The 21693-nt window shown below is 41.7% G+C and overlaps 1 protein-coding gene across 1 annotated transcript in view; it reads left to right on the forward strand.

Annotated features, from left to right (window-relative positions):
* Positions 1 to 7307: 7307 nt before the first annotated feature.
* The window catches only part of PUM3 (pumilio RNA binding family member 3), a 44157-nt gene continuing 29771 nt past the window's right edge, over positions 7308 to 21693 (forward strand). The window contains 8 exon segments of the mRNA XM_019555298.1: positions 7308 to 7340; positions 7689 to 7790; positions 9766 to 9945; positions 14314 to 14449; positions 15293 to 15368; positions 17114 to 17207; positions 17493 to 17559; positions 19751 to 20044. Coding sequence (XP_019410843.1) covers positions 7709 to 7790; positions 9766 to 9945; positions 14314 to 14449; positions 15293 to 15368; positions 17114 to 17207; positions 17493 to 17559; positions 19751 to 20044 — 929 coding nt within the window. The 5' untranslated portion in view covers positions 7308 to 7340; positions 7689 to 7708.

The raw sequence follows: 21693 nt of genomic DNA on the forward strand, positions 1-21693 counted from the left end.
CAAAGCCAGCCCCCAAAATTGGGGTGTGTGTTTTAAGTGGGGAAGCTAATGTTTCTGCCTGGGATAGAAACAATCTGCTTTGGTTCTGAATCTACAGTTCAGGAGCTGTGGTATTACAATTCAAGGCATTATGCCAATGCATTATGCATAAGGCTATTCTTAGGGCAATTTTGCTGTTTGCCTGCTGCCTTTGGTCTTCCTTCTCCTATTCTATAGCCTTGGCAACTCTTTTAGAAATAAGTCCAGCTATGGAGACCAGTCTTTACCAGCAACTAGTATTTCAGCTGTAGTTGAGAAAAAGAGGGAGGAGGAGTTGACTGAAGATTAGGCTGTACCTGCTTTGCCACCCTGGAAAAAAGTCTTAATTTTCCTCCTCATTCTTCTTTTCAAAAACAGGGTGTACATTTTATCCTGGGGCATGTTGTATGCTAGAAAATACAGTAATCTTCATAGCAGCATTCTGAAAGGGTATATACATGGGAGAATGATGCATTTTTTCAAGGCCAGAGATAAATATTGCAGTAGTAGAGATGTGAAATGATCCAAACTAAGACAACTATTTCAGCCATGTAGATGTAAAAATCTATTTCTTAGAAATGTCATTCAGAAAGAATGAACATGATTTAGTCATTCTCTGGATGTGTATACTTATAAGACATAAAATCAGTTTATTAAAATAAATAATAACCACAAATATTTTTTAAAGTAGTGAAAATTTGATTAAATGCAGTTTAAACCACATATCTCGTTTTAATCCCTCTCCATAAAGATGGATCAGAATTCAGCTGATCACAATATTTGGTAAACTTCAGTTTCTTCAAATATGCAAATTCAAGGGTCAAATTGTAAATGGAGTTAGAATTGGGGAGGAGCAGAGGGTGAAATCATGTGTAAGAGTTGAACAGTCATGAATATTTATCTGCCATAACAAAAGCACTCATGGTTTAACTGAGAGTGATGAGAGTATAGCTATCTTTGATTTTGGAAAAAGGGGCATCCAAAGTTTTTAGCGGTTCAAAATTTCATTGATAAAAAAGCACATCGAATTAATTTATTTTACTGTAGGCTGACAAAATCTTCAATCCTAGTTTTCTTTATACATCCATACCTAATAACCTATAGTACGTACACTTTAACAATTACTAGACTATTATTGTAGTCCCAATCCTGCAACTTTTGAATCAAATGGGTTTCTTCACTATTGATTTGAATAGAAGCAGACTTTGGCCTTAATCCCATAACTCCTTTCTCTAAATCTATTCATTCCTCTTATCTTTTGAAAACACATTTATTTAAAGCAATGAAAATATAGGTGAAGATATAATATAAAACAAATGCTGTAATGCGGGAGAAATGGCTTGTTTGGTATAGAATATACAGATATATAGTCTTCTCTTAAGTGTAGGATGCATTTCTTTATTATGGTTTCTGTATCAAGTATAACATATGCTACAGCAAGTTCTGTGGCATTCTTTTATGCTGGATATACACTGTTACTTTAATTACCATAATTAAACAATCTTTATAAAAATGACTAGTTCACAAGTCAAGGCTCATGTAGTAATTTATTCAGCTAAAGACCTACATCCTCCTCCAGAGCAAAGACCAGGGCTTTACAGCCCAGGTTCTGAAAGATATTTAAATACCTAACCCCTGAGTTGAAGGGGAATTAAGGGTCATATCCAATAAAGGACTTTGGTGCCTAAATGCTAGGTGCTGCTGCATGAATCATGCAGGCTTAGAATTCTGTATTAGGTGATTGATAACGCTTCTTGTATAGTTTACGCAGAAACTTAGTTGCCTCAGAATAGGCTCTGAAGCAGCCTAGGCAATGATCAGGGATCTACCTAAGCCACCCAACAGGAACTGCTGAGGACAGCAGTGTTTCTGAATCACTTCTCTCTGAGGATTAGGCACCTCTGGCTTGAAAACCCACACTTGAAAACTTTTCTGAGGTAGATGTTTCCAAGCTTTCTAAGAACAGCTCACTTATCTCTTTAAAAATACAGGCAGAGGGGAAGGAAGTAAGGGTTATGGTGCTGCCAGTGCCCAGTCTTGGTTACAGCACTTGCCCACATAGTGGGAATCCTGAGTGTAATGTCCTCCTCAGACTGAGAGAGGTCAACCTACTTTTCCCAGGAGACCATCTTAACCACTATTAGGCCCTGGGCCCAGCAACCTATAGCCTGTGGAAACATTTGATCCAGCCTACAGACACAGGGTTTTGGCAGCATTGGGGTTTTTGGCATCAGTTGTTCTCCTGTGCTGCTGTGGGGAAAAGTGGTAGAGGCTGGTTTGTACTGCCTGGTACTTGCCTCTGACCCCCAAAAGGTTAAAAAGTTGATGACTGCTAGGCTATTCCAGATAGAGGCAGTTTCCCCTCTTTCTGGCTGGATGAAAGAATGTGAACAAGGGAGTGTGGCCGTAAGTGGTTAGGGCATCCACATGGAAACGAGGGAGATCTAGGTTCACCTCTAACAATTCCACATAAAACACAGTTTGATCCAGCCCACAGACACATTCGTCCTGGGAGCAGGCTCCACTATGGTGCTCTCCTGAGAAAGCACCCTAAGCCCTAGGCTGCACTCCCATTCACTGTAAAAGGCCTCATGGATTGCAGTCAGTTCAAGAAGTATTAGTGGGAGAGGACCAGTATGGGCCCTTGGCTACAGCAGTAGTCTTGCTGGCTTACTTCACTTTCAGCAAACAGCAGTCAGCCACCTCCTAGCTAGCAGTGGTCGTCTTCTTTTTTTTTTTTAATCTCTCCCAGCTGTCTCAGGTGTTGCTGATCAAGGAGTCCCACGGACGGGCCCTGGACCCCCTGTAGCAGTGCAGTGACAGGCTTGCTAGCCTCCTGGGTGTAAGACTATAGGACCCTGGTCTGCCTGGGCTACGGCCCAACCTGCAGTGCCTTTTTCCAATTTTCATGGGCAACACCCACTATGCGGTCCCTCAGAGGGCCCAGCCCTCCCAGCTTTGGCACCTCAGGGTTGAGACCCAGCCTCAACCCCTGGAAGACTGCCAGCCCTTGTACTCAGGAGGACAGGCGAGCCTGCCCTGCGCCAGAAATACATGCTTTTGTGGTTCAAGCCCACCAGCACCCCTTCTCGGGCTGGAGGCCTTCTTGGGGCCAAGTGTGGGCTCCACTGGCAGCTTTGCTTTCCTCTCCTGCGGCACAGCTGCTCCAGGCCTATGCCTGCTGGGCTCCTTGGCCTTTGCAGACCAAGAGCCAGGCCCTGCAGCATGGCACCCCGCGGCTGTCAACAGTGGGGCGCCAGGCCTTTGGTTCTTCCTGCCGCGGGGGAAGGCAGTAGAGGGAGGGGCACTGCCTGTCCCCACAGAGGCCCTGCTCAGCCTGCTGCTCCCAGCGCTCCGTGGGCGGGAGACGTGGACTCCAGCCCCTCACGCTGAGGGAGTGCGACCCAGGCCTCAAGCCTCTAGGGCAAACTTTGCGCTGCTGGGGTGAGACGGGGAGTAGAGGACTGGCGTATGTTCGCGTGTGCACACGTGTCACGTGGACCCCCACAGCCCCGCCTGGCCTCCAAGCCGCAGGGCAAGGGCTGCTGCTTCTCACGTCACTGTGCCCCATCCTGGCCCCGCCCCCCAGCACCAGCGCCCTCTGAAAGGAAAGCAACTCCCGTGCTAATGAGGGGGCGGGGCTAAGATGGCCGCCCTCATCTCTTGGCGCTTTACGGCACTGTTACGCGATCTCAGCTCGCTCGGCCAATCGGAACGCAGGGGCTCCGGAAGCAGCCGTCGGGCAAGGCAGGCGAGGGTTGGGGAGCGGAGCAGCGTGAGCCACGTGCGTGCGGGTGAGTTGGGGGCCGGCGGGCAGCGGGGCCAGAGCCGGGCTCGGGCAGGTCGAGTGCTGCTGCAGCCCCTGAGAGCTGGTGCTGCCAACAAGAAGCAGCAAGACCGCAGACCGCGCGAAGCAGAGAACAAGCAGCGCAGGGGGAGCTTGGTTGGGGCTGATCGCTGGTCAGGCAGAACTAACTGGGTTAGTTTAGATCGTGCAACTCATTTTACTTCGGCCTATATCGCTGTTTTGCTGTTGCATAATAAGCACGCTAGGTTTTGTGGGGGCAGGAGGACAGGCACGGACACTGGATACCTTGACTCTACTGCATGCGGTGCTGCAAGCAGCGTCCATAGACGAGCAAACCTATAGATCTGAACCATGTGGGATAAGGCTGCATCATTACTGTTACAGCTAGATTGAGCAGGTGGCAGACTGCATTTTCCAGCAGCTCTTGCCCTCATCTGTCAGGCTGGTTTTCATGGAGACCCCAGTAGCATGGGCACTGTGATAGTGTAGGGCCAGAGTTGCCATGCAGACTAGCCCCAGCAGTGCCAGCAGCATGCACTGTTGGGCAGGGAGGTGCTTTGAGCCAGGGGCTGGGATCTTGTAGCAGCGTCAGTGTGGGCCAGAGACGGGGCAAAGCCGCACATCCCTACCTGGGGTGCACGGGCAGCAGATTGTGGTTCTGTCCCAGCTCCACCATGCTGTCGCTGCTTCAGGAGCCCAGCCTTGGAGTAGCTTCCCACCCAGTCAGCACTGCTGGGGCTGGTCTCTGTGGAAATCCTGGTCCCACACTGTCACAACCTTGCTGTTCCTGTGATCTCCAAGTGATGCAGGCTGTGAAATGGAGTCCAGCTGATCCAGCCCGTGGGTAAGACTTTGTCTGGCCCTGCTCTGGAGTGATCTATTACCTTGTCAGTCCTTTCCCTGGTATCTGCTGTTTGTTGGGGTGGAGATGCTGGAGAAGGAAATGTCTCCCAATTGTTCCATTTGATGGCTGTTGATGGCTCTTACCCTTGTGGAACTCAGCTGTGCTGCCTGCCTCTACCCACTTCCATGGTAGTGAATTTCACAAGTGAACTACATGTGGCTTAAAAAAAAAAAAAATGGCCCTGATGGGCAACAGTTCCCTGTTCACTTGGTTCACAGCCTTCATGATTTTCTATGCCTCTTTCATCCTCCCCCTTTCCCTTTTCAAGGGAAGCAGCCTAGCCTTTTTGGTCCCCGCCTTGGTTTGGCAGCAGCTCCAGGCCCACGTTTATCTTGGTTGCCCTTCTCTATGCCTTTTCTAATCCTGCCATCTTTTTGGAGATGTGGGGACCAGAACTCCAGACAGTATTCCAGATGTGCTTGGGTTTGCATAATAGAACAATACAATTTTCCATTGTATTTTCAATTCTCTTCTTAAGGATGTCCTGCTTATTGGTGTTTTTGGTCACCACTGTGCACAGAGCCCATGGTTTTTTAAGGAGCTATCTAAGCAGACTCCAAGCTCTGTTTCCCAAGTCATAACAGCTAATTCAGAACCCAGTGCTATGAATGCAGAGTTGAAGTTATATTTTCCACGCCCCACCCCATCTTTGTTAGTTTGTAAAGGTATAAATCTACCCTGCCTTCTGACTGGCTTCAGACTAACACAGCCAACAACCTCCCTCTTGCCTGTTCAAAGCTGAGCACATGGAAGAGCATTTGCTGGAGTGGGACCTCTGACTTTTATGGATTTACCCAATTCTTCAGTTCTTGTTTTTGTTTTCTTTATTTTGGTGATTGTCAACCAGGGGGGTGGGCTACCCACCAAATCCCTGGAAGGTGCAGCAGTAAGTGTGATATGATCAGCAAAGTGGGAGGAGAGAAACAGTTTAGGGACAGGTTCAGACTCTGCCTGCTGAACTGCTTCTCCATTTCCACTGCCCACTTTCCTCCACAAGGAGGTAAACCTTGTAATAAATAAACCAATTTGTTTTTGTGTTGCCACTTAATTCATGGAAGTCATAGTGGGTGGATCTCAAACTTTTTTCAGACTAGTTTGCAGCACCTTCACTTTGGTCGAGACAGCGGATTCAAACAGCGCTTTTCATGGTATTCTCTGAGGTGCCTTGCCAGCTCTGGAGTGGTCCTGAAAATAAGAATGAGTAAATAAGGTTCTATGTGCTGCTTGTATTCACCTTCCTTACATGTCTGTTTTGCAGCTCATTGCAGAATCTGATCTTGGCCAGAAGCAGGAAAATTCCATGTTAATAAGCAGAAATCTTAAGAAGTCTTAATATCACTTGTGTATTCTACCTACATGTGCATGAGATCAGTGTGTAATTTGCTCAACTCTATGACACTAAGACAGTGTTCTTGTTTTTGTGATCGCAAACATTGGTTAGTCGCACTTTGGATAAGTTCATGAGCTGTTTTAAGGTGCTTGTTGTAGTCCCATTGTCTACTTTGTAATCCAATTATATTCCAGTTAACTGCATAATAATTGATGCAGGGAATGGTGAATATCATTTTTAAGTTTTTAAGAGCAGCCACAAACTGATGGTTAGAAATCTTGAAAGTGATAAGTGCTAGCCAGTTCTGAGACTGCAAACATTACCCTGCTGGTAGTGAGTGATATGAGTTAGTGTATTAAATGAGCATTACTTGCACTTAGTTTGCATACATGTACAGCCTTCTTTCAGTGCCAAGGCGGTATACCTAAATGGAGTAAACTGTGGGTGTGTCTACATGTGCTATTGGCACATAGTGGTAAACTCAGTACATAGCATGCTAGAGTTTATTGCTCCCAGATGTTCTGGGTGCACGTTCAAACAGCACCCTGCAGCACACTGAGCTATGTTGGAGCAGCCCTGGCTGGCAGAGGGTGTCAGGCTGGGGAGGGAAACGGTTAGCCTGCCGGCCCAGAGCTGCTCCAACCTAGCAAAACGGGCTGTGTAGGAGCTGGCTGGGGCATGGGGTGCTCCATTATGGAGATAGCCATCAGGCATCCCCCTGCACTGAAGCACACTTGTGCCCTTGCTAGCCCCTCCAGCATTTACATATGCCTCTCTGAGGAGTAAAAAAAAAAAAAAAAAAAATGCATAGCAGGATAGTACTTGTAAATACAAGTACTACCCTGCTGCAGAATTAATTAGTTTCCTGAGGCCTAATGGGGCTGCACATGTAGATGCCAGACATTTACTGGAGAGTTAATTAGTCTACACAGTAAATGTCTTGTGTAAATGCACCCAGTATGTAGCTTTTACTTAATGCTCAGCCCGCTATGTTAGGCAAAATTCAAGAACATAAGGAGAATTCTGAGGGGAAGGCAAATTTATATTGAATATTAATATTACAGACTCTTTCCTTAAGTAGTGTAGGCTTCAGAAATATTATAATAATAGTAGTAATAAGTAATCTTACTTGATTGTTCGTAGTGAAAATATAAGTATGGTTTCCTTCCTTCTGTATGGTCCTGACTATACCCAAGTAAAGGTAGAGAGATGAGTCACTTAATGACACCTAGCCATTTTTTTTTCAGGTGGAAGACAGATCAGGAATTTCATTAAAAGATGTAAGACTTAATGGAATTGCTATGGACTTCTTCCTCAACAATTCCTGAGTTCTTGAAGTTTTGACAGTAGTTTTCAAGTGAAGTTAACATTCATAGGGCTTGATAGAACACTTCTGTGCTTTGGTAATTCCTTGTAATGAGAGCAGTAGTTACAAATTTGAGACAAGTGCAACTTAAAAGTATTTGATTATACCTTACTTACAATATATGTATGGTAGTGAATTTTCAGTGGTTATGTCTGACCATATAACAGGGCTTTTTAATGTGTTAGAATTTGTTATGCTTTTGAACTGTAATAGATGCTTTACTTCTAGTTACCAGTTGTTGTTTTGGTACCTTCCTTTCCAGTATTTTGCAGTGCTGCCACTATGGAAGCCAAAAGTAAAAGAAAATTCACAGGAAAGAGTGGAAAAGCACCACATGGAAAAAGCAAATTTAAAAAAGACAATGGTAAGATGGGAAGAATATTTTCAAAAACAGTTTTATTGGGGACGTGAAGGATGCAGCATAAAATTACTATAAAATTACTATAATAGTATTATACATTTTATATAGGAAACAGTAATTCATTCAAGTCGGTTAATCATGTGGTCAACAAGTTAAAAATACAGTGTGGAAAACAAGGAGCTGAAATAACAAAACAACCCATTTGTGCATCTCCTCAATTATGAATATGTGATTTTAAAATATATGAGTGTAACATCTGAAAATATTTAAGTCCACACTTTCCCAGGTGCCTTCAGCCTGTGGGGCAACAGTCACTGCAGTCTCTGCTTAAGAGAGTCTTGCAAGTAGAATGAGCAAAGTTAGGATTAGGTGTCTCATCTCAAGTTTGTCATCTTAACGCTTTTGCTTATTTATTGAGTATTATCATCAGATGGCACATGAATGTTTACTAAGTTGCTTTTACGTAGAAAAGGTATTTGTAGTTCAGGTTAATATAAAAAGATCCCAGGGTTGATTAAAATAATGATTTAAACAGTAGTTTATTTTAAATTAGGTATTTTTGTTTTGAGGTTTTTTATTTTTAAATTTTAAAGAGCTTTTTATTAAAAGCAAATAAGACAACAGAATATTAATGGTGACTGCTTAATGTCATTATATATTACTTAACTAGCTATAAGCATTTAAATTTTAAAAAAGTGATTTTAATGAGTGGCTGAGTTACAGGGTGGGTGCTTTTCTATGTAAAGAAGGTTAGGAAAAATAACTTGAACTCAAGCTCTAGAAGTATGTGCAGTTTGCCAAGTTCTGTAATAAGGGCTTTATTAGTAGTAAATGGAAAACATGCTTGTTTGTTTATTTAAAAGCATTTGAGGTTATTTTGCTTGCTTAAAACTAAACTTTATATCCTGTTTTGTGCTTGTAATGTCTGTCAGCAGTTGTAGTGCAGCTGCCTTAGCAAATGTGAGTTGCCTAATAAATAAGCAGTATCATTACTATTTTCTAATGGTGTTCAAATTAGAACAATAATCTAAAAGTGTAATCTCTAATCTAAAAATCTAATCTCTTTCCCTTACATATTCTTAAATAAAAGTATACAGTTCTCTCTCTTTGTTATCTAGGAGGGTACAATGTACCAAGCATAATGTAGAGACTTGGTTTTGTTGATTAAACTATTAGAATATATAGATTTACAACCACCAAAGATGTACTATTCTTGGAATAGTGTATTTGAAGTACACTTTGAAACTTTGATTTAAAGCGATCAACCCTGAAAGATATTTACACAGAATTTATATGTGAAATGTGTATGCATAGGTTGTGTTTTCATGAATGTTATGCTCCCTGCCCCTATATAAATTACATTGTGATTCTTTATCATCCCTGAATAATATAAGCAAACAATTTTGGTAATAATTATTAGGGGTTTTCAGGAAATAAGAAACTCAAGAGTAAAACAGTCCTATCTGCACAATTGGAAATGAGTTTCAAGGAAGGTTAAGTGCTTAGTTGCTGCCAGTTTGTGCCATCACTTCAACATCTGTGGTATTCCAGTAGTGTGTATACCTGATACCGGATGGCAAGCAATTGTGCTTTTAAAATGTATAGCAAATACATTTTAAAAGGTATAGAAAATAGTTTTTTAATTAGGTGTTTACATGGGTATATGAAGGGTTGGGGTCTGACATGTTGAAAACATTCATGGATTCTAATATAAGGTAGCTTTTTTCTTCTTTTCTGCTGTGCTCCTGTCCTGTGCTCTAGAAAACTTAAGAGAGAACTAGGAGGGCAACTAAGGCTATGCTGTGAATTCTGTATTGGAGAGATTCAGGCAGGCAAGTAGTTGTGTTACTGTGTGCAGCCTGGTTGTTGCTATAAAATAATGAATATTTAAACTGTTCTGATGAAATTTTTTTTAAAATGTTTTCAGTTCTATGATCATGTCTCCTTCACTCTGATCCTATTTTTTATTTCTGACTAGATTCCGGTCCTCCCAAGAAGTTTCATAGCAAAGGGGACAAGGAGGGAAAGCCTAAGTTCATTAAGAAGAAATATGAGAGAGGAAATAAAAAACCTGGTAAAATTGGTAAAAATCAGTTCAAGAGCAAACAGCAGCGAGAAAATCTCACTAAGAGAAAACTCCAGAAAGATAAAGAGGGTGGTGAGTAGTAGTAATAATAATGCATTAGACTTTCTATGATGAACATATATAATTTACTGCTTTTTCAATAATATACCTTGCATGCCTCCATTACACTGTGTAAAGATGTATACAAAAACATTTATTACTAGATTTCATTGAAGTCTGAGGCCCTCCTGTAACTGCGTTGAACTGTGTAAAGTTGCATAACAGACTCTTAAACTGTATGAACTGGTTGTTCTCTGTGGTCTAATGACCGTAGACATGAGTGACCAGATATAATGCCAATGCACCTACTATGCAGAGTACCTTACAGTAGGTAAGATAACCCTGCATATTCTGTTCTACAGGAGGTAGGCAATCCTATACATCCCAAAATCCATGTATATGCAGTCAGCTTCCCCTGGAAATATGAGATGGCACTCAAAAAATACAGTAAGGCATTTTTCTTCTTCCTGTGTTGCCATCAGCTCCCCAACACTTGTCATATTAATAAAACTTGAATGCTAAAATGCTTCTCTGTAGAAAGACATTACACTTTCTTTGGGAGTAGTGTTGTTTCAGCCGCTGTAATTTAGTTATGACACAAATCACATGAGCCATGATGGCTGTAATAATTTTTTGGAACTGTAACAAAGGCAGTCCACATGTTAACTAAACTTACTGGCTTGTTTCTTGGCATAATGTCACAAAAGGTGACATGATGATGTGTAATAAAATATTTGAAGGTCAAACTAAAGATGTGAGCTTTTTTTAATGTGGTTATCCTGTCGAATTTACTGGCAAGTTTTACATGGATCAGAAAAAGGTCAAATATATATGAAGTGGGTAAGTTGGAGATGGTGTCCTCTTTAAAAGATAAATCTTGCTCAAGAATGCCATCTGCTGGTTAAAGCTAACGTTAGTGTAGAACTATAGAAGCCTTGAACTTGTCTTGTATCAAGACCATAGACTGCTTAAAATCAAAACATCGATTATGGCCAAACGTATGCTTGGAGCAAATTCGAAAGGGAAGAGCGAGCTGCTGTTTCAGACGCTGTCACAGTTAAATATAGACAGTAGCAAAATTGCTTCAACTTTAACCCTAAATGAAGCTGGGTTCATGTTGGAGTGATGTAGCTCACTTGTACCTCTTCAGCCTTGGGCATACATAAGTTACATAAGTGTAACAGCATGCCCTGGGGCAACAGCCCCCCTCCCCTTTGGAAGCCACACCAAGTACTGCATTTTCTCGAATAAAACGCAGCCCTGAACATAGTGTACACTCTCTTTCTTTTAAAAGATACCACAAAGGGGAAAAAAGGTCTTGCCTTAGGGTGAGTATCTTAGTCGCACCAGGTAGGGAGTTGAGCCTGTTGCTAGCCCTGTGCAGCAGGTGAGGCCCACAGACTGATCTGGGCCTGTGGGTCCAGGGCCATGTGGTAAGCTATAGGCAAGAAAATATGGTATATGCTTGTCCATGCCCTTGTTTAAACAAAGTATATTTATCTCCATTTATTCTGTTGGTCTTGGCTTGTAGCACTTTTTTACCAGTTAAAAAGAGAGATCAATCTTGGGTTGACCTGCAACATCTAAATTTGTGAATGTTTTTAAGTGTCTGGATAAGCACCCATATAATGATAAAACTAGATGTCCATTTGCTTTAATAGTTTCATAACTTTAGTCCTGGTGATCTGAGTACTGCAGTTTTATTATTGTTTCCCAGGGAACTGCAGTTCTTAATTTAAAGGATTGTCAAGCTGGAGCTCATAGATTATCACAAACGCTGTTGCTTAATTATTGTGTAAATATAGTTTTTAGACTTGTATATCAGCATTTAACGTTTTCTTGTTTTGATTCTTATGGGGAATACACTTACTATATGAAAAATTTATAATAATGGAAGTGTTAACATGACATCACTTTAAGATATTTTTTTTAACTTGTATGAAAGTTCAGTCTCATTTATTCAAATTTGAGCTGTGTTTCAGTTGTCACTAACCGTTGAACAAACTGACTGGTTTTCTGTTCTCTCTCTTTTTTTTCTTTTTCATTCACTTGTATGTAATTAAAGACTTCTTAGGGTTTTTTTTAAGTTGTTAATTTATTCTGTGATGGGGAGAAATACCTTACCCTACCTTGTGCAAACTGAAAAAGGAAAGCTAGCATGTTGGTAAAGGTGTGGCTGAAGTGCCTGATAAATACCATTAAAGAATGGTTAAAAATAGAGCTTTTAATTTAATCCATTCTAAGGGAAGCTTAGTTTGATGGTACTAACTAGCATGTCTTGACTCCTGACTTTTGTTTCCCCACCCCCTCCTCACTACTGGGAATGATATTGTGTATAATTAGTTTTGCTAAGAGATGATTAAAGCTAAAAGCAAACATTTAATCCATTTTTTTCTTTTACCTTGAAGTTCATTTATTATATATTTTTATATGAAGAGTTCTCTTCAATTTTATTAAGGTTGCTAAGCAGCTGTGTTTAGCTACTGTGTAACAAAAGATCCCATTTAATGAGTCTTGGTGAATAAAAGGATTAAGCTTACAAAAAGGCTTTTCATTTGAAATGGTAATAGGTAATTGCTAGGTGTTATATTGAAATCTATAATTGAATTTAATCTGTTGAGAGTATCGACCTACCTAAATACCTCCTTGAACAAACTCCAGAAAAATAAGTTTGACAAGTTAATAAGAAAATTAGTTGCCTTTGTCCTGGGGCCTTTGATTGCCTGTTGATTGGTGCCTTTTGTTTCATTTTCCTGCCCCCCTTTTTAAATGTTTTAGTTTTCTAGTTACCTCCCTCCTAAAAAGAGGTAGCCCACAGCACTGGTCAGAGTTGTGTTGTGTAAGGTTTTGCAGCAGTGTGTTTAATTCTTGTCCCAGATTTTTCTCTCTCTTAAAAGGCAGGAAACCTACCAGGTTTTACTTTGTACCCTTATGCTTGTCTTGTTATTCAAGGCAATATAAAAATAAGTGCTTTTAAGTTACATGTGCTTCTAAAAATTCAAGCCTACCTTTGAATGAATGGCAGGAGTTGAGAGCGAAAAGAGCGTGTTGGACCCTATTTTGATTGAGTCAGTGGATAGACCATGAAGAGAAACTAGAATTAATCCAGTTACAACATTCTGTCAAACTTTGTGGAAAAGATCCTGAAGTATTCTTGCCCTTCCAGTATTGGATATCTCCTAAGTGGAAATGGCTAGTCATAAAAAGCAGAGGTACACCGATTAGAGATTTTAGGGGTCAAAACTGATAGCCAGTTTATTTAAAGGGCATATTGGCCGATACCAATCCGATTATAGCTGCCATCAGGTGGCAAGTCTGTGGGGGGGGTGGGGAGGGAAGGGGTGTTGGGGGCAGATCAACAGGGAGGGCAGGGGCAGGCACTGCCTAGCCAGGGTTGGGGCACAGGACACAAGTGCAGCTCGTGGGGTGGGGGCAACTCCCTCGGCTGCTTGTACTGTCAGAGCAGATGCTGCATGGGGCTTTTCTTGCTGGGGGCTGGACTTGGAGTAAGCTCTGGCAGCGCTGGGAGGAGGCTGCAGTTCCCCCAGATTTCACTGCTGCTCTGCTCCCAAGCCCCACACTGGTGCTCAATGCAGCCCCAGCTGAATGCCTCACCTCCACCCATGTGTTGGGGAAAGGCTGTGGCAAGTGGCGGTATGGGGCTGGGAGCGGAGCTGTGGCGAAATTTGGGGTGGCTGCAGCTTCCTCCCAGCGCTGTCAGAGTCTGCTTTGAGCCCAGCTCCTGATGAGAAAAGCCCCGCGCAACATCGGTTCTGGCGTCACCCCACAGCTGCAGCCTGCACCATGCCACACAGATCCAGGAACATGCTCCCCTGCCCTCCTGGGGTGCAAGCATCTCTGGGAGCTGCCCCACCTCATGAGCCATGCCTCCATCCCACACCCCCTCCCTGCCCTGCCTGGGCAGTGCCTGCCTTTGCCCCCTTCCTCATTGTGGTGGTTGTTGATCTGCCCCCCAGGCCCTTTCCGTCCCCCTTCCCCTTTCAACTTACCAGCTGACAGCAGCTGTCTGTACTGCTGGCTTTGCTTTGTGCTGTGCTGCGGATCCGCTCAGCATGGGCATTTATCAGCCCCATCGGGCTGATATCCTATGTAGACAATTTTCTTTATATTGGTACCTATCCAATATTGGACCAATGTATCAGTGTACCTCTAATAAGAAGTGTTTTTAATTAGTATTGATGCATTCAAATTGACTAGCTGGGCAATATGAAATAAAGCCTTACCTAGTGCTGGTTATTATAGCACCACTGAATTCAGTGGTGCTGCAATGATTTATAACAGCTGTGGGTCTCTCTTCTTCTGTACCTCCCACAAAGATGAACAAGAACCTCCCACAAGTTTATTGACTTACTGTGCTGCAAACAGTGTTTCTGTCCTCAGGGCCAGTATCTAAGAAGCCTAAATGGAGTGACTTCAAAAAGAAAAAGAAGGAATTAAAACAAAGCAGACAACTTAATGACAACGCCAACTATGACACAATTGTGAAATCAAAGCAGATATGGGAAAGTATGAGAAGGTAATAATGGATGTTTTCTGATGTACAGTTATTTTCAAGCTGCACTCATTCAGTGGTTGCTCATTCTAGCTTGGTACCTTTTGAAAAGGCATAATTCTCCATTTGAATGCTATCATATATTCTATTTTAATGAATTATGTGGAGGTTTTGCATATATTTTGGTAGATGAAGTAGAAATAGCTTTTGAAGCACCTGGGTGGATCACGTTTGTTTATTCAAGTAACTGCAAGTTGGCATAAACATTGGTGTTTTTTTGAAAATACAGTACTCCCAGACTGAATACCTTCAAGACCTACTGACCTGAGATTCTAATAATTCTGCAGTGAGAAACCCACATTAGTTTCGTTGAGGCTTAATATGTACAGACATGCCCAGGTGGGTCCTGTTCTACAACTGGGGCCATAACAGTGTAGAGAGCATCCTGTACATGGTAGGAGTAGGCTCTTAGTGCAAAAAAATGATTAGCTGCAAAAGAATAGTCTTGATTTTTTTTTATTTTTTTTTTTGTTTCCCAGACTTTGTAACTTCATCAAATATGGTTGAAAGTTGTGATTGACATTTTACTTTTTTTGCGGGGTGGTTGTTGATCTTTTTCTTTGAACAGGTAAATGGGAAATAGTGGTAATGATCTCTCCTTGCTCCTAGAATCTGGGAAATAGTGATCCAATTAAACACATCTCGTTAAGCTTTTCATAAATGGGTATCTAAATATGGACCTCCCTCTCTCTGCTTTCCAGCTTTCTTGTTCACAGCTTCTAATTATGTCTGTATCCTATATCAGACCCCCACCAAAAATAAGTTTCTCCACTTAAGAGTCTCCTATGTGTCTGCTTTGTTTTTTAGGAAAAACTGTGACAAGGAGAAGCGAAAGAAACTGCTGAATGAACTACAAAAGCTGGTTCGAGGGAAAATTAAAAGTGTACGGAAAATACAATAAATGCAATTAAATCGAAATGGGCAAGTTAGTAAAGCCCTTCTTGAGAATGTGAACATGTGCAGTGCTATGTATTAAGCAGCCTTTTAAACAACACAGTACAAGCCTATTGGTCCAGAAGCTGCAGGAGTGATTAGAAACATGTTGATTAAAAAGGGAATGAAGGAAGCACAGTTTGAAAAGGCTGAGTCTTTGAGGATGATCCTGTCAGCAAGGCTACTTGGCTAACAAAGCCACTTTTTTTAATCTAGCAAGAGCCCCAGTGGATATAGATGAACCATGGTTAACTTGCAATTTCAGTTCATTAGAGTTGTACTTAGAATTGCAGGAACCTGCAAGCAAATAAAGGCTTTAAAAATATCCCTGCATAATGTCACAATACCTGTGTTGTTGGTTTTTGTTTGTTTTGTTTTGTTTTTTTACCTTTGTATCATAACTACAGTCTCTTTATTTTTGAGTGCATGTGTTTGCTGCATATAAGGGAAGTGTCATAAAATCCTCAGTTTCAAAACAAATTGAAATTGTGACTGCTGAGTACTGTGTGCTGCATTAGGTTAAATATTCTGGTAACATTTATTTTGCTGAAGTGAAACTGCAACGACTCTTCTCAGATTACTAAGAAAACAGAGTATATTTCCTGGGGCTCCCTCCATTCAGTAAAATAATATCACTGGGTGCGTCTACACATGCTGTTAAGGTGTAGCGATAAACTCCAGAGCTGTTACATCTGGACTCAGCTATTCCCAGGCACTGCATCTACATGTAGACTTGGGACCTCAGCACTTTGAGCCAGGGCAGAGCAACCCTGGGCTGGCAAGTGGGGAGGGAGAGGGGCAGTCTGGGTTCCCAGTGGCAGAGAAGCTGGCTAGGGCATGAGGGTGCTAAAGTGTGAAGTTAAGTGGCAGGCAGCCCCCTCCACTTTAGCACCTGTGGGCCCCTGTCACCACGTACATGTTTCAACAGAGTAAATTACTTTGCTGCAGCATAGTTTTGTCCCTGACAATACTATCCTGTGGTGGAGTTTAATTCATTTGTACCTGAATACTAGCACATGTGTCGACTGACAGTTTACTGTGGAGCTAATTGGTCACATGTATTAAGCTCCTGTGCATTTAAAAATGGCTGTGGGACGCTTTAACTAAAGACCATGTTTAAACCCACAGGCACTTATACACATGACAGTGCAGTGATGCTAGAGCATTCTAACTGGAACGTGTCGGAGCACATACATGGGCACACAGGCTGTGTCCTGGAGTTCTCGCATCCCAGGATACAGTCTGGGTGAGGCAGCAAGAGCATCCTTGCATGGCCTTAGGTCTTTGAAAGGAAGTAACTGTTTCTTCTTTACTGTAAATAGGTCTTTTATATAAGTTTCTGTAAATAATGGAGAGAAGTAGGGGCCATGATTAACTTGTCTACTTGTTTTATTCCACCCTGCTTCTCTTCTAGTGAAGAAAAATCAGTTCCTCTGCTGAAGACATGCAACCCAATTTTGGAAGGCTGATTGATTTATTTGGTGGGGGGAGGCGGGGAATGCTATGTGAGTAAATATGGCATGTTTGAAGGAATACTGGAGCAAGAAAAGTATATTTGTCTTAAGTGGTTTGCTTTATAATTGGCATTTCAACATATGCACCCCAGTAGAACTATACAGTTTAGAGTATGTACATTAATATTGCAGAACTTAGTGTTATATGAAAGGCCTGAAATGATTTTTATTTCCTTTACAGCTGGCATTTGCTCATGACTCGACTCGAGTTATCCAGTGTTTCATTCAGTATGGCAATGACAAGCAAAGGCAGGAGATATTTGAAGAATTAAAAGGTACTTTCCCTCTGTTTACATTACATTTGTCTTGGAAGACGTGCGTTGTGTTCTGTTGTTTTAGCTTATCCCAGCACTCCAAAAATTGTGGCATTATGTCTTCTGACTTGTGTGCATGTTTATTTGTCAAGAAAAAAAGTGTATAATTTCTGTTTTGGCATAACAGCTCACTGAGCAGTGGCTTTGGGCTTTGCTTGTAGATATGGAAACATGCATGTAGGTTTTCAAGGCGGCATGAAAATCAGTCCTTTTTTCTTTTTTTTTTCCCTTTTGTTTCCCCTGCAGAAAGTCTAGTAGAATTGAGCAAATCAAAGTATTCCAAAAACATTGTAAAGAAGTTTCTTATGTATGGGTGAGTATGAAGAAGTAAATCTGCTCTGATCTTTTTCTTGCTTGGCTGTGCATATTCCTCCTTGTTCCATAGTAATCCAGTGTATCATAAGCTAAAATAAATGGCTCTGGTCCAGGCTGTCCTGTCCCTATGAAGCTCCTTGTATTGGGAATGAGGCAGGGAACCAGTGGCTTTTCAGTTCTCTTGTTACAAAGTAGGCTCTCTATCTGTGAATAGCAAATAAAATACATTCATGCCCTACCCTTGTGTGTTTATATAATAAATAGGCCAGCAAAGACATGCCGCTCAATTTCTCAGGGATCTAAAAATTATCCTGGGGTTTGTTTGTTTTTTCCAGTAGAGTTTTATCTGAGGTCTTTTAAAATAGATAACCATAGTATCTAGGATATAAGCTGTTTTCTGTCCTCTCTTTACCTGACTTGCCCTGTATCAGCCTTCTGTTGCTTGTTCTAGTTCTTTTTCTTGCAGCTAGACCTGCCAGGTTTATGGAGCTTAGTTCTGTGTTCTCCTCAGTATGTAGCCTTTAACCTTTCTGATTCTAACTGATTGGAGCTAACAGGAAAACAAGGTGGAATACTGGATGCACATGGGAATACAAGCTTCAGCTGTTTAGCAAACTCAGGATCCAAGTAGCTAATATACCTGATCCCATGTATGCTCAGTCTATGTAGTTCCCTACAGAGATTTGTCTTTTGCAGTTGCTAATGCCTGAAGCAGCATTAATTGAGAGTAGCCTACTGCTGTCTGCTAGTGAGACATCTTGAGGATTTTATTGATTTATTATTCTGACTACCAAAAGCCTAAGTGTTTTGTTTTGAGCCAGTTCCCTAGAGATGTTTTTGCCTCCATGATTCTCTTGGCTCTTCCCATGAATGGGTGTATGGTTAAGACTGCAGGCTTAGGCCTCTCCTGTATTACTGTGTACAGGGCTGTCCCTGAGGTTGGTGGGTGCAAATAGGGGTGATCTCCCTGGGCCCAGTGCTTTAGGGGCCCCATGGAGCTGGGTGGTGACTATCATCGCCACCACCGGCTTCGCTTCCAGCTGCTTGATTTACGTGCTGCCCCACCCCGTGTTACACAAATTGGCAATTGCTTAAATTATAAGTGAGACTTTTTATAAAAAGTGGGATAAGGCAGAATACCATGTTTATTGATTGCATGAGTTAGACATTATCCATGCAAACACCTAGAAAACACCATGCACATTATTACACACAGACGTGCATACACACAAAACGACCATTCTGTGCATACAGATAGACACCAGATATAGTTACCAGCAATAGTTGCTCAGTGTTAACACGGAGCGGCTGACCCATGTTTGCTGAGTAGCTGAGATGTTGTCGCTGATGATGGTGGTGAGCTGGAGCAAGGTGAGAAGCAAGTGCATCTGTCCTCCAGAAGGAAAACAGAAGATTTCTTACCCAACTCTGCATCATTTGTGTTCTCCTTATATATGTTTTTTAATCTGTTTTACTACCTAGGGGGTTTCCGTGCTTAGTCTGTGTTTCTAGCAGCTGCTTCGCATCTGTCTTTATTTTACATTGAGGTCAGTACAGTTGTAAAAAATGGGTCTCAGCCTTGAAGTTTTTTCTTATTGCGCATATGGCAGCATTTCTGCTTCTGTTATCTCCTTTGTGCCCTCAAGCTTCAAAGGGATTCTTCTGCCGTTTGTTGGTTAGTTGCTGGCTGGCTTACACCTCTGGCACCTTTATTGCTTGCATAAACAATTACATCCTCTCTCCTTTTTTTTTTCATGCAAAGTCCCATTCACTCTTCACTCACTCCTTGCCCAGATCTCTCTCATGTCCAGGGCATACAAAATTCATTCATTTGTGTCAAACTGGAAGCATCATAGAATATAGTCAAGCAGCTACCTTTCAAAAGACAGAAATCAAATTATTACATTCGTGCTAGATTCAACTATACTAAAAAAAAAAGTTTAACCAAATGCTACACCCGCACCACTGCCATTAGCACGGCTTCTTTGCATCCAGGGCACGCAGGATTGGGGCAGGGGTAGGTCCCTGCACAAGCTGATTTGTCCCGGGCCCCGCACCCTCCTCGGGTTGGCTCTGACTGTGTATATTGGCTTGTTAAATAAATACGTTTCTGAAAATAAAGTTAACGTCATCTCTGTTCTCTGTCAATATCTTGCCTTTATACTTTCTATCTTTTATGCATGGAATAGAACGAAAGCACAAGTTGCAGAAATAATTAAAAGCTTTAAAGGTCAAGTGAGAAAAATGCTCCGCCATGCTGAAGCATCTGCTATAGTGGAATACGCCTACAATGACAAAGCCATTTTGGAGCAAAGGATCATGCTGACAGAAGAACTCTATGGGAACACGTTCCAAGTTTACAAGGTATTGTTTCAGTACTTCATCCTGTTCTAATCTAAAAAACTTATTCATGTTGGTGCTGAGTCATTATTTACTATCCTTTTGCTGATGCTTATCACCTTGGGTCACTCAGTTGCTGAACAGTAATTTGAAGTATGCAATAGTATATAGCATACTATAGTTTCCAGTAGACATTAGTAGAGATCTTTTGCTTTCACTTTGACTAAGTTTTGTTCTTTTGTAAGACAGAGTGAAAGTTTGGGGCTGTAAAAATTTTTAAAATCCATCAGCACCTGGGTATATTAACCTTGGTCTTTCTTTGAAAATCCTAGCCCTTACTTCACTGTTTAACTGTCTTTCCTTTTTCACCCTTTGACACTAGCCATGGGGGTCCTACCTTGCTACACATGCAAATTTAAAGCTGGATAGAAACCAGCTATAAAGTTATTACACATTTTCCAGCTCTGACTTTGTAGCTGGATGGACTTTTTTATGGCATGATAGTTGCTTTATATGTGTACCTGGTCGTGCTGTGTAAAATTTCGCTGGCTGTTTTGTGTAGACTCGTTTCAAGCTTGAAATAACAAAACTGGAACAAAATGAAAGGCTTTGAAACAAATTGGATGCTTATCTTGCTGGGATCCTATGACCCCAGCTGACTTCCTGCCCTTTGAGCGGGGGGCTGGACTCGATCTCCTGAGGTCCCTTCTAGCCCTGATGTCTATGAAAATCTATGAAGCAGCCTCGAAACAAAACACGGGCAGTTGAAACATTTTGAAAGTTTTAAAACGTTTCAAGTTTCGAAGCTGGGCTTGCTTGCCACTAAAGAGAAACTAAGGAGAGGGGGGCGGGGGGGAGGACTGCTCTGATGCTGACTGTGTAGCTGGCCAGTGACTGTGATCCTTCCCTGAGGTCCCATCCAATCCCAGTGCTCTGGAGGAAGGATGGAAAAACAGCATAAAAAAACATTGTTTGAACTGAGCTTTCTCTGTGACTTTACACTTACAAGTGACACATTTTGCTCTGAACAGTTTGAGGTGTTTCCCAGAAACTCTTGAACCCATTTCCTTGAAACATGGCAGGATTCCTGGCCTCAGAAGGGGCTACCATGCCTGCAAGTTTTGTCATTTATTGCCTGATTCAGGTAAAAGTTGTTTTTATAAGCAGTTTTCTGTTTCCCCATTATAGCCTATGGGCAAAACGTTGAAACAGTTTCAACGAGATGGAACAGCGGTTTCTGAATGAAATGAAACTTGAAACGAAACGCTGTCCTGGTGAAACAGAAGTCAAAACGAAATGATGCTGTTTCACACCGCCCTAGTAGCTAGTCTAAATGAATTGCACAATTATTTGAGTAATGCTTGTAATGTGTAGAGGGCCCTAAGTCCTCTAAAAGGCTACTTTTGTCGCTTGTTTATTAACTTGTCCAGTAGGACGTTTGGAACACTCTTGGGTGAAAAAGCCGACTTTGAAGTAGTCAAACACCTAGAAAATACCTTGACAGAGATTTTTTTTTATCCTGGTAGATGCAGCAGTAGGTCATTTAAAAATATGCTTCTTGTGTTTGCTATTCCTGTGCATTCATATTTAATGACAAAGTGTCTTGTCTTGTATTTTTCCTTGATAGGGCATATTGTTATTTTGTGTTGCTAGAAAAACGTATGCCTTTGTAGAAAACCATGGTTCTTTCTGTGTCCTGATTATATAGTTCTTTCTGGCAATAAAAGAACTTTAAGGCTGAGGGAATTCAAATTTGATTATTTTTGGTTCAAAGAATCAATAATTGAGGACA

This window comes from Crocodylus porosus, unplaced genomic scaffold (genome assembly GCF_001723895.1).
Source record: "Crocodylus porosus isolate Cpor-Errol unplaced genomic scaffold, CroPor_comp1, whole genome shotgun sequence".
Taxonomy (NCBI): domain Eukaryota; kingdom Metazoa; phylum Chordata; order Crocodylia; family Crocodylidae; genus Crocodylus; species Crocodylus porosus.